At 38.0% G+C, this 13,208-nt stretch overlaps 1 protein-coding gene across 2 annotated transcripts; it reads left to right on the top strand.

Annotated features, from left to right (window-relative positions):
* Window positions 1-549: 549 nt before the first annotated feature.
* On the top strand, window positions 550-11,780 carry LOC137031065 (acetylcholinesterase). 2 transcript variants are annotated; one of them, XM_067401672.1, is made up of 6 exons: window positions 550-765; window positions 4,610-6,087; window positions 6,291-6,483; window positions 6,630-6,814; window positions 7,679-7,817; window positions 8,736-11,780. In XM_067401672.1, exons 2-5 carry the CDS (start codon window positions 4,677-4,679, stop codon window positions 7,798-7,800), a joined length of 1,911 nt encoding a protein of 636 aa, XP_067257773.1. In that variant the 5' UTR covers window positions 550-765; window positions 4,610-4,676; the 3' UTR covers window positions 7,801-7,817; window positions 8,736-11,780. The 2 variants fall into 2 exon arrangements, with proteins under 2 accessions (XP_067257773.1, XP_067257772.1); XM_067401671.1 differs by having other exon boundaries at window positions 7,679-11,780.
* The last annotated feature ends 1,428 nt before the right edge of the window (window positions 11,781-13,208 follow it).

The raw sequence follows: 13,208 nt of genomic DNA, 5'->3' as shown, positions 1-13,208 counted from the left end.
ATCAGCACTAATTTGACACAATGAAGGGGATACCTTATCTGAAACAAATATGTATGAATATGGAAACAAATATATAGATACAAATGCATGCAGTCGCCTATGCTTATCTGTTGGAAAGATACATGGTATGATTTTATGATGCCATGATTGACTATAGGCTATTTTGCTGAAACTGATCCTTCATTGTTATGTAGCCTAAAGTATATTGAGATTTAAAAAGAATTTTTAGAGTTGCATTTTATTCTATTTTGGGGGTAATTTAAGAAAAAAAAAAAATCTTTATGATAAATACCGAAAATGCACACTGTGCGTTCATTTACACTGCGGTACAAAACAAGAAATACAGTGGACCTGACAAGTGCACTTAATGCTGATGCCTGTGCAAACGACGCACCCTACATAGGCACTTTAGAACTGGGTGGTTGTTGAGAGCGAACAACAGTGGTTCACCGTCTCGCGAGAACTCTATGGTTTGTTTGTTTTTTTTGTTTTTTTTAATGCTTATAATGAGTCTCCCCCTACCGACACAGCAATGCAGTGCGACTCTTCTAGTTTCGTCAGAGCTTGATCCAGCGTTAAAATCAGACAGGCGACACTATAATTCACTCCCTCCACGCTACCACTAACCCAGTTGTCCTGCTTTTGCTTATCGCCCTACGGCACGGCAACAATTCTGGCTTTCTTCATTCAAGGACAGGCAGAGGAGGGGAAGAGCCCAGGGGAGAGGCGCTGAAGCAAAGCCGGCTTGTGAACCGGAATCACCAGGTAGCCTACAATAATTTAGTCATCTTTGCGGCTTCTGTGAGCATACTTCATATGTTCTTCAGTTGACTAGTCTAGCAGGCTACATTGTGTAAAAATAATGAAATATACAAAAGATCAGAATTTGGCGTCAGTATTCTAGCGAACGCACTCGGGGCATAATTTACATTTCGATTCGTGTTGCATTTATAACCGAATGAGGCAGTTTACATTATTATTTACTGTATTGTTTATATTATGTAGTAGGCTATGCTGTTGTTGTTGTTGTAGTTGTACAGTCATGAATTCAGGTCGGTTTTAATTAGGAATATAACAACATTTAACGACGTTATTCGTATGTCATTTTGCAGGCCAAACCGATTATTGTTGCATAATTGTAATACGAAGCACTGACTTTAATTTCCGTTTTACAGCCCGTTATTTACGGATAATGCCAGAAACGTGTCAAACGCTGAAATTATGCGAACAAATATTTATAAACAAGCAGATAAAAACGAAAAACATTGTAAGTATTGGATGCTCGTGCCTTTGATGGTCATATTTGTGGCGCTAAAGAATGGATGTAATTAGACATGCTAGAGAAATACAGTGGCGCACGCGCACTCGGAGGCCCTGCTTGCCTGATATTAAGTCTTGTTTACCTTCAGCAAAATCAGCACCTGTCTACTTGTAACCTTCCCGTCTCCTTTGGTTTTCTTCCACTTCACTAGAGCCACTCGTTTGCTTTCAATCCTCCTGGTACTTAACGCTCAATTTACGTGCGCGTCTGTTTATTGATGTTCACCCGAAAGCATGGTGATTTGAATTATAAATGTTGTCGGATTTCCCTGTCATAGCTTTCATGTCTGGGTTAGATGAATAAGTTCACTGTGTTTATTACAGGTAGCTTTACTGTTTACTTGGATCTTGACATGATCTATATTGACATGTACTACCCATTATATGTCTTAATAAATTTGATAAAATGTTGCACTCCCAGTTTCCGGAGATAATATATATTAGTTAGCTTTCTTTTTTTCACCGATTCACAATTATGTAAACATAGGGATGGATTTCAAATAATTTCATCTCTTTTTGCATGGATGTTGCCATTTTTTCATGTTGTACACTGCAGTTTAAGAAATATCCCTGGTGTTTCCTTTTTCTAATTAAAATATTTCAAATAAAAAAAATTGTTTTAAATTGGTTATTATTACATAGAGCACATGTACCAAAAAAGCCTATCACTTTCCATCTTATTAGTCTTCTGTTGTTTCCCTTTAACTATCAAAAGCCATGTTGTGATGACATCATCCTCCTGATGAAATGGTCACATTTTCCTAAAAATGTTTAAAAATATCAAGATTAAATGTCTGGTGGGTGGTGGCATCCTCATGTAAGCTAACTCAAATTCCTCACTGATAAATGTCTTAACTGTACCTTTTTTTCCCACTCTATCCTGGGATCCAGTTAATTATCCTTCCATTGTGTAAATAATCAAGCTATACATATACAAGTGCATATGCTCCATTGCAACAAACCCTTAATTTAGAAAACCCTTCTTGACCAGACCTGAGCACATTTCTGAAAGACTGATAACTACAACACAGGCATATTCATTTAAGTTAGATAGCCCAAAATATACTGCATAACAAGAATGACCCACTTGTTCTCACAATTACATAGAGACTTCTGACTCAGATGTTGATGCAGTTATGATAAGCTTTTAGACTTCAGAAGCTGTGCTCCGCTGGGAAAAGTTAATTATAGTCGTACAACTGCCTTAGAGAAGGGCAATTAATGTTAAGATTCTATTGTAGCATGCGCACTACCTCATCAACTGGGGGATTGTTTGAAAGCTTAAAATATTGTGGTTGTAATTGTAATATTATCATCTCTACAGTTGGCTTCTGGACAGCATGAGCACAAGTGTGTATTTGTTGGCACGTGTTCGCTGCTGAGAACTCTCTCATGAAATATTAGACGGACAGACCGCGAAACGGAAAATTCCATCGATCTCAGTGCCGCTCATCAAACTGTCAGTTTTGAAATGTTTTGGCCTGTTGGTCATGTCACGCTGTGGGTACCATGGACTGAGCTTCATTTAGGTTTGCTGGTGGTATTAATTTGGTCAAAATCTTTGCTTCTACTGTTAGTGAGACAGACTAATCATGTTTATTCTGTGTTTTATTGCATTGGTTGGACCTACTTGTGGTCTTTACAAAATTGATAGATTGCTCTTTTTTGAGCATTTTAAAGGGTTAATTAACCTCTTCATTAACACAAAAAGTAAGCAACAGTCACAGAGACAGGGAAAAAATGATGAAACTAAGTATACAGGACAACCGTACAAATACGTGAGGATGCAGTGAGTAGTGTGGGCTCTTAATTTCCATGGCAACCGAGTTCAACCTAGATGGATAGATTAAGATTTGCTGGCAAAGAATGAGAAAGGGACAAATAGGCCTATGTGCTTAATGGTTTAGCACATGAAAAAAGTTTCCCGTTAAATTGAAAAAGACAGACCATCATTCTTCCTCATAGGAAAGAATTGTAGAAAGTTTTTTATAGAGAAAGAAAGCTGTGTGTTTAATGACATGATGGTGTGCATAACAACGTGTAATCCCAAGCTGAAAGCAAACCCCCCAGTGAACTTCATACATGGATTCCAGGATCTAATTTGAGTCCCAGCAGCCTCTCCCCCTCTGCCTATCCCCACTTATAGCTACCCTTGCCCCCCATTTCTGGCATGCAGCTGTCTTTTAAGATATTAATAAATCCATTGAGATGCTGTGACTGATAAATTGCATTGCAGTCCCCCATGCCTCTTTTCACTATTGATTCCAATATAATCTTGCTTGTTATTTTAAGATTGGTTTCTCTGAAACAGCCAATATATTATGTAATGAGCAGTCCAGTTTAATGCATTTGGCACCAATTCCTTATTACGATATCCTTTATCCTAATAATCCATGGATGGTGCTTTTTAAAGCCTGTATTTCATTCTTCCGCAGAACACTAATGTGTATAAATAATGTGTAGGAATGTTTCAAATGTTTTTCCATACAATGAAAGCCAAAGATTATTGTATGGGAAAAAAACAAAGTGTTTTCAAAATATATTTTTTTGTGTGTTTTACATAACAGAAAGTAAGTACAACATGAGCGAATTATGACAAAATTGTCATTTTCTGGCAAACTCTCTTATTGTGTAAAAGTTGGGTTTGCTGAAATCACTTACATTAAGTGATGCTTTGTGTTGCATGCATATAAAAGAGAAAGGGTTGGATAGAAAGAGAGGCAGAAGGACTGATAGAGAGAAGTAACACCCTCTAAAATAGAACCCCACAAAGGCAAAGGAGGCAGGGGGAACAGAAATAGCCTTGTTTAAACAGACACTCACACAGCTGCAGTCAAATTCATGTGCTCTTATCCCTAACGGTGACCCCAGAACTAATCCAGTCAGCATAGCAACCAGGCAACATGTAAAACATAAACATTCACCTCACAGGAAATGAATATGAAAATGAGCATGAAACCTAACTAAAGCACACTCCGAATATCTATACGCGTCAGTCCCTTTTTGTTTGGTCGCACTGTTGTAGCACGTTTGGCCTGTCAATGTTCTTTCAGTCACACTAGGCTTACAGCATGAAACTTTAATTATACATTGCATCATTGCATCATTCCATCAATAAGTCTGTATTTTTTTGCTATGCAAAATTCGTAGGTATTGCAATTTATACTTGGGAAACTTTCTTTGAATGAGCTTGTGTTTCTGGTCTTCTACATTCACATGTATAGAATGAAATTGAATGGATCACAAATCTATTTTGTTGCCTCAGTTTTGTAACTTTTGTCTTTCACAGGTCATACTGACCTTGGCTCAGAACAGTGAGATCACAGTAGTTTCCCAGCCAACAAAAGAAAATCACCATGAAGACCTCAGACATTTTCCTTCTGCCTGCTGTGCTCCTCATGTACCTCTTCAACTGCTGTCTTGCACAGAGTGAATCTGACCTCGTAGTAGCAACAAGGTTGGGCCGTGTGCAGGGTGTACGCTTGCCTGTTCCAGACCGGAGTCATGTGATTGCTTTCTTGGGCATCCCATACGCTGAACCTCCACTGGGGAAGAGGCGTTTCAAGAAAGCAGAGCCCAAAAAGCCCTGGAATGGTGTCTTTGAGGCTAAAGAGTACCCAAATGCCTGCTTTCAGTTCGTAGACACCTCTTACCCAGGCTTTCCAGGTATCGAGATGTGGAACCCCAACAGAAAGATGAGTGAGGACTGCTTGTACCTTAATGTGTGGGTACCTCCTACCCCTAGGCCACAGAACCTCACAGTAATGGTCTGGATATACGGTGGCGGCTTCTATAGTGGCTCCTCCTCTCTCGATGTCTATGATGGCCGGTACTTGGCATACTCTGAAAAGGTAGTGGTTGTGTCTATGAACTATCGTGTTGGAGCTTTTGGATTCCTTGCCCTCAATGGCTCATCAGAAGCACCAGGGAATGTGGGTCTCCTTGACCAGAGGATGGCCCTCCAATGGGTCCAAGAAAACATCCACTTCTTTGGCGGTAACCCAAAACAGGTCACCATTTTTGGAGAAAGTGCTGGGGGAGCATCAGTTGGCATGCATGTTCTGTCACCAGACAGCCGCCCATTATTCACACGTGCCATAATGCAGAGCGGTGTTCCTAATACCCCCTGGGCTACTGTTAGCTTTGATGAGGCCCGTCGGAGGGCCACCTCTTTAGGCAAACTCGTTGGCTGCAGTGAGGGTAACGATACTGAGCTGGTTGACTGCCTGAGGAACAAACCTCCACAGGAACTAATTGATCAGGAGTGGCAAGTGCTCCCCTACAGCAGCTTGTTCCGCTTTTCCTTTGTCCCTGTCATAGATGGCATTTTCTTTCCCGACACCCCAGATGCCATGCTTAGCTCGGGGAACTTTAAATACACTCAGATCTTGATGGGTGTAAATCAGGATGAGGGATCTTACTTCTTGCTTTACGGTGCACCAGGATTCAGTAAAGACAATGACAGTTTGATATCTCGAGAAGACTTCCTTGAAGGTGTGAAGATGGGCGTTCCTCATGCTAATGAGATTGGCTTGGAGGCAGTTATCCTTCAGTACACTGACTGGATGGATGAGAACAACCCCCAGAAGAATCGAGATGCCATGGACGATATTGTAGGAGATCAAAATGTCATCTGTCCTCTGCAGCACTTTGCGAAGTCTTATGCCCAGCACGCTGCCCTCCATGCCCAGCCGGGAGCTGCAGCTCCAGGGACACCAGGCTGGGGAAACTCAGGATCAACAGGCTACAATAGTGGCAGCTCACATGGTAAGGTCATAATAGTGGTAAAGAATAAACAGTGTAAAACAGGTGTCAACATTCAAAAAACTTAATCCTTGCCGACAAATGTCAGTTTAAAATCCAAGACAGACGGGATAAAGATAGCAAAATGGACATTAACAGAGTATCTTTAATATGAAATCGTGCAATAACAGTTTTTCTCAGTCTGTACCTCTTCTTTTTGTCCTTAGGTGCTGTGTACCTTTACCTGTTTGACCATCGAGCCTCAAATCTGGCCTGGCCTGAGTGGATGGGCGTAATCCATGGTTATGAAATTGAGTTTGTGTTTGGCCTGCCATTAGAAAAACAACTCAATTACACACCAAATGAAGAGAAACTCAGTCGACGAATAATGAGATACTGGGCCAACTTCGCTCGCACCGGGTAAGAGGTGGCAAAAGATTGCCCATAAAAGATTTGTCATCATGCTTTTTCAGGAAAGGTTTGATTTAAATAATAGTTGTGGAATGCTCTGTATTGTTGCCTGGAAGGTTAACTCCCTATACCTTCTTTTTTCTGTCTCTATGAAGTAATCCCAACATTAACGCAGATGGCAACTTTGACAGTAAACAGCCGAAGCGGTGGCCTCAATTTACATCATCTGAGCAAAAGCATGTGGGCTTGAATACCGATCCACTAAAGGTGCACAAAGGTCTAAGAACACAGGTTTGTGCTCTGTGGAACCGCTTCCTGCCTCGCCTACTTAACATCACAGGTAACAAACCCAACCAGTATATTCCTCGGTCATGCATTTACATCTTGCATGCATTAACACGCACATAGAGGAACTACAGAGATACTGTAGGTCATTTTCTTAGAGTTTATTTTGAAGATGAGAAACTGCAGGCTTGTGTTTTATGTAATGGGTCAGTGGAATTTATTGTTGTTTAGGAGAGTGAGTCTACATAATAGTAAGATTAAATCATCTTACAAAAGAAAACATATTAGCTTCACTTTGTCTACCCAATTTCCCTCTGTCTTACTTTTTTCTTTTGTTTGACAATTTTGAAGTCCGAAATAACAGAACAATGTAATTATGATTTTGATAAATTAAAAGTGAGAATATATGTGTAGATTTCTTGTTTTCAGGAGTATACATTTTGTTTGTTTTATTTTTATTTGGTTCTGTGGGCAAAAGAGTTTGAAAGAACAAAGTACAGCCATAATATAAACTATCCACTTTATTTCTCAAGGAAATGCCTTGTCTGTGCAAGTGTATCTGTTGTGCTCAGAATATAAACAAATGTCCTGTGCCAACTATTACCAGAGTAAATAGCAATTAAACACTTGCTCTTTTGGGTGGGGGCAGGGAGGATCATGCAGGCCTGTGTATAGTCACTTTAAATCATAAATTCTCCTGTGGGGGCTGTTGGCAAATGCTCTGTTAAATGGGTGGAATCTTTATAGTGATGTGGTACTACTGAGTAGTATAATAGATTACTTCATTTTTACAGCTCTCTGTACAGAAATGTTGCCATTCTTAAAATCATTCTTCCTTCAACTTTTTTCTTTTGCCTTTCTGTCAAAACTCATGTTATTGTTGTTGTTTTCCTCATTTATTTTCATATTTCTTATCCAGACAACATTGATGATGTTGAACGACAGTGGAAAGTGGAGTTCAATCGCTGGAGCTCTTACATGATGCACTGGAAGAGCCAGTTCGACCATTACAGCAAGCAGGAGCGCTGCACAGACCTCTAGATAAATCTGATGTAAATGTAAGAAAGTGCAGATCAAAGATAGGGAAAACTGATGACCATAACCCTTAATAGTCTCTTTACAGAACAGCAAAGGTTGCCAAAGCTTTTTCGTTGATTACTGTCTGAGAGTAGGCATGAGAATGAATTTGTGAATGTTGAAGGAGAGGAAGAGAATTTAAGCTGCTGTTAGAGATTATCAAGTGCTACGGTCATCAAATGTATGTTATCAGAAAAAATGTTATAGATATATATTACCTCTGAACAGTGAGCGTGCATGTCCGTTCCACTGAAACCTAGAAACCCTCATTTACACTGGTCCTCAGGATCCCACTTTTTTTTATATAATTTACTTGTATTTATCCTGTGTTCTTATCGGCTTAAATTATACTGGCTGATTCACCATACATTTATCTCCATACTGTATCTACCACATCTACTCAGTATTTCATGTGCTGCTTTATCCCTTATCGTGTGAATTTGTCTGCTGTCTCTGCTTTCTGACTGTGGTCCAATTCAATATACTAACACTTCATGCAAGAATCAGGAGCCATTTAATTTCATGTATTTCTAACTGAACGGAAATGTGTCTGCGTGGGTGAGTCTGTGTGTGTTAATGTACTAATATTTAAAACCTATTTTTATTTCAGTGCATGTGTTCTAGTGCACACAGCATGACTCTTCTTGTGTGTGTGTATTAGAGAGAAAGTCTGTTGTTTACCATATACCAACTACATAGGTCAGTATAAATGTCTGTATGTGGAATACAGCTCATCTATTTCACCTCTTCTTAGTTCAAATTTCATACGGGCATTGTATGTTTGAGTGTTTTATCTTCGATGGAGGAAGAGGGCTTGGTGAGTAAGACTAATGTTGTCTGTGTGCCAAAGGGTCAATATCATTTTTTCCCCTTGCTGTCTCCCTCTCTCGATGGGAAAGGCTTCTCATTACGATAATGGAGGGAGAGTAATTTACTTAGTGCTCATTTGAAATGACAGCCCGCTGTGTCAGCCATCTTAACTCCAGCCCTTTTGATGCAGTGGGAGGATGATGAAGGAAAACACAGGCAAAGGGAAGCTGTAAGAAAAAGCAAGAATACAGGGTTACAACAGCCACACTTTTGACATGTTCTATATTTATTGTAATATTTGGTGTATTTTTTATTTAAGTAAATTATTTGCATGACTGCATCAAGTATCAAAAGAACTAAACATTTTTAGTTAGCTTAAAAAGAGCAGATGTTTTATTTTGTGTGTATTTATTAAGAGTGTGGAATTGCATACATATATTTGCATTTTGCCTGTGAATCTGGATCAAACATTATTTTGTATTTTACTGTGTGAATGCATCATGGTCAATCATAATACACACTGTCATATACATGTGAACATGCAGAATTTGTGAATGCTATTCTCAGGGATGGGCAGTATTTATGATACATGTATTTCAAATACAAAATAGTATTTTGTAATTTGTATTTGACAGGGTTGATGAAAATGGCTTTGTACTTTGTATCAAAATACTTTAGTGTTTTGTATTTTTAAAATACTGTAAAATACTTTAAGGAGTCTACTTGATGACATCATAAAAATGCAGCCTCTGATTGGTGCCTTCTCAGTAGTTTGCCCAAATTTGTTCAGAACAGATGTTAAGTTTCGTTGTTTGTTTTAGTAGCCTAATCTAAATAGTTTACCAATTTACATAATGTTCTTGAAAACTATTCTACTGAGCAGCAGTCTCCTATATTTATGATTAACAATCAATTGATTAATTAGTTATAAACTAGTTGCTTTGAATACAGGAGCCGTCAGTTGTCTTTTTATAAATGACTTGTCATTGAGTCAGTGTTGCTGATGCAAAGTACGCCCCTCGTTACCAAACACCAAGTAACTAAATTAGGTTATAATTATGAGTCATTCACAAACTGTTAAAAATTAAACTGTTGGTTACTTTAAAACTAACCTTCATCTGGGAGATCACAGGGATATGTGAATATTTGATCTGTTAAATCCACAATATGTAAATTTTCGCCGCTAGAGGTCACTTATCCTTGATTTTGTGGAATCATGGGATGTGTTGTTTTCATGTCTACAGCCAGTGGAAAAGAATCGGGATGCGACTCGGGCAGAAATCATGTTCATGGATGAGATTATTAACGTTACTGTAGTATGAAGCAGAGCAGGGTGAGTGATGTTGGAGCTGAACGAGACTGCTAGAGAGACAAGCGTGACACGTCTCGAGAGCAGTGAAACTTTTATTATACTGCAGTCGCCGCTTTTGCATTGTTCGGTCTAGCATATGTTGGGTAATGCGGCGATGATAGGCAACGCACAGACCGTGTCCTGGCTAAAATTGCATATTTATCTGGATTTTAACATTCTTGGAAACATTTGGGATAATGTAAGTACACAAGTCAACAAAATATATAACATTGTTCTAGTGGTTTTTGGATAGTTTAATCCAAACATCCTACTGTACATATTGTGCCTTTAACTGGTTGCATATGTTAGATTTATTGATTGACTCTGGCAGAGAAAAGCTGGTGCTATCAAACATTGTTTTCTTAATCAACTGAGTCAGTTTAATGGTGAAGGGATAGATCTAATAGGCCAACTGATGGAAGGTTTGCGAAGAAATTTCTTGCTCCCTTGTAAAAGTATTTTTTAGTATTTTTCAAATACAAAAATACATTATTTTATTTTGATACATGGTGTGGCTGCTGTATTTTGTAGTTTATTTCGATACATTTAGAATTAAGGTATTTGGTATTTTATTTTAAATTACATTTTGATGTATTTTTGCCCAACCCTGGCTATTCTTTGCCCATCTCATTGACTTTCTGCCAGTCTTTTATTTTTTCTAAATATAGAGTCCATGTACTTGTCTAGTACTATTCATCTATTGTTTTGTTAACACTGTAGAAAGGATCTGACTGAGTGCCAAGACAGCAGTTCTTCCCGCACACAAAATTATAGGTTGACGACATTTAAGCATTTAACCTCTGAATATGACTGGAATAATGTAGATTAGCTTAAAACAATGCCATTTACAATTAAAATAATATGTAGTACTAGATATAAAATGTCACGCGGGTATGGTACGATTATGTGTGTTTGTTTATGGGTCTGAATGACAGCTGCTCTTTCCCACCTATCTCTTCCACTCCATGAAATCTCCCTGTGCATGCCTTAGACCCCTCCTCCTCTGTATTATGTGCTTTAAAATTTGACTGTTATCCTCTCTGACAATATTAGTGCTGATGTCTGTTAATAATTACACATTTATAGCTATAAAAACATTATAATAGCCCAGAGATAGATCTTGATGTTAGCAATAACAAAATACACTTAAAATGGAATATATTTATTTGAATGCTTTGATACTCATGTAATGCCACAGACTTGACTGATAAAAAACAAAAAAAAAAAAACAGTGGTCATGAATTGACAGCAATGATCACAAGTATTGTAACTGTCTATTCTTCAAAGCAATATAGAGTGCCATATGCTATCTTGCAAATATTTTCCTTCAGTTTTTAATGTTAACGTTTGTCTAATTTGCATGGCAAAGGTTTCCTAATGTCCTATTATGGCAATTCTCAAGTAAATTGGTTGCCACAGAGGATACCTGCCTCTTAATTTCATCATAAAGAAAAAAAAATGTTATTTATAAATATTATATTGTAAATCCATAATATTCTACCCCAAATATATGCAGAATATTGCACATAGCTGAGAAAGCATATGTTCTGCATTTGTTGCACTTTGACAACATAATAGCAATCTATGTTGTTGTTCTTTTTATTGTATTTTTATTATTATTAATTTGGTCCAGATATTGCCTGTCCTGTCAAATTAGTGCCAAACATGTATAGTGACAGCATCGTGCAAATCCTCCGCATGATGTTATTTGTCATATCCGCCCTTCTTGGGCACCATATCAGAAACTTTCCAACCCAACCACAATAAACAGTTATTGACTTAAAGGAAAGCTTCTTGTTTGTGTGCTTCTTCTCTCATAAAAAGCTACATCTGAACATGAATTCCAGTAGGTGGCTGTTTTGTGCACCAGAGGGCAACATATGCACAGGGGCGGAGCCAGGGGTGGCTGCGGCCACCTTTGGCCTAAGCTTAGCCACCCCGCTCACAAAAGGAAGCTTTGAAGCATTATGGATCAGCGGTTCGGAGTGCCAAAGTCACATGATTTCAGCCGCTGGCAGTTTGACACACGATCCGAATCATGTTTCGACACAAAAGATTCATAATGCTTCTACGCTTCCTGAAGCAGTGCTTTGAAATCGGCCATCGCTATACAAGTCGTTACTTTGTTTTTTTGGCGCACCAAAAATATTCTTGTCGCTTTATAATATTAATATTGAACCACTGTACTCACATGAACTGATTTAAATATGTTTTTAGTACATTAATGGATCTTGAGAGAGGAAATGTCTGTGCTCCTATGGAGACCTCACTGAGCCATTGGATTTCAACAAAAATATCTTAATTTGTGTTCCGAAGATGAACGAAGGTCTGAGGCATGAGGGTGAGTAATAATTGACATTATTTTCATTTTTGGGTGAACTAACCCTTTAAGTTCAAAGTAAGTACAGTGCACAGTATAAATGAGTACAACTGACCATATCTGAACATAATGTTATTAAAAAAAAAAACTTAAAAAAAAAACTAAATGTGTCTTAGATATAAAGACTAATTTCTAAATTGGGTTTCAGAGAGGTATGATCATTCATACTCTGTACTGTATCTTAACTTTAACTGAAACTTTTCAACGGAGTAAAATGCTGAAACCCTTATACTATATTTAATGGAAAATATATTAACCTGACAATATATTAAACTGACAAAGAATGATAACAAAAAGCTTACACATCAGCTCTTGCTTACTGATATGAACAAGTGATTTATCTTTCATCCAAAGCCACATGGAGCAATTTTGGATTTAGAATCATAGTTACAACTGTTTAATGGACACTTTTCACATTTCTGTAGTTCTCAGAACTGATATAATTTTGGCTGGGTAAACATAGATAGGCCTACTGTTTAGTGGAAGTATAGTGGTAATATAGCGGTGAACTACAGCAAATACAATGTGTTCTCATTTTTCCCCAGCAGCTACAGCTCCTTAAAGATAATAATAAATCAAGTTAATATAGTATCTGGTAAGGATATATTATAATAATAATGCAATCAATCAGTCAATAAATAAATTTTAACCCACTTGCATCTGGTCCATTGATTAAGCCATGTCTAATGGTTTTACAACAGGCGTCCAATCACAACAGACTTCTGGAAAAACTGAATTGACCAATGACATTTGAGGTTACACTGAAATAAGAAAAGTCCCGCCCCACGACTGTCAAAAATAAAAAGTGTTCACGCAAGCGAAATAGAAGAT

The sequence above is a fragment of the Chanodichthys erythropterus genome, chromosome 11 (genome assembly GCF_024489055.1).
Source record: "Chanodichthys erythropterus isolate Z2021 chromosome 11, ASM2448905v1, whole genome shotgun sequence".
NCBI classification, from domain to species: domain Eukaryota; kingdom Metazoa; phylum Chordata; class Actinopteri; order Cypriniformes; family Xenocyprididae; genus Chanodichthys; species Chanodichthys erythropterus.
The sequence above is the reverse complement of the archived record's forward strand: the minus strand, read 5'-3'. Positions and strand labels throughout refer to the sequence as shown.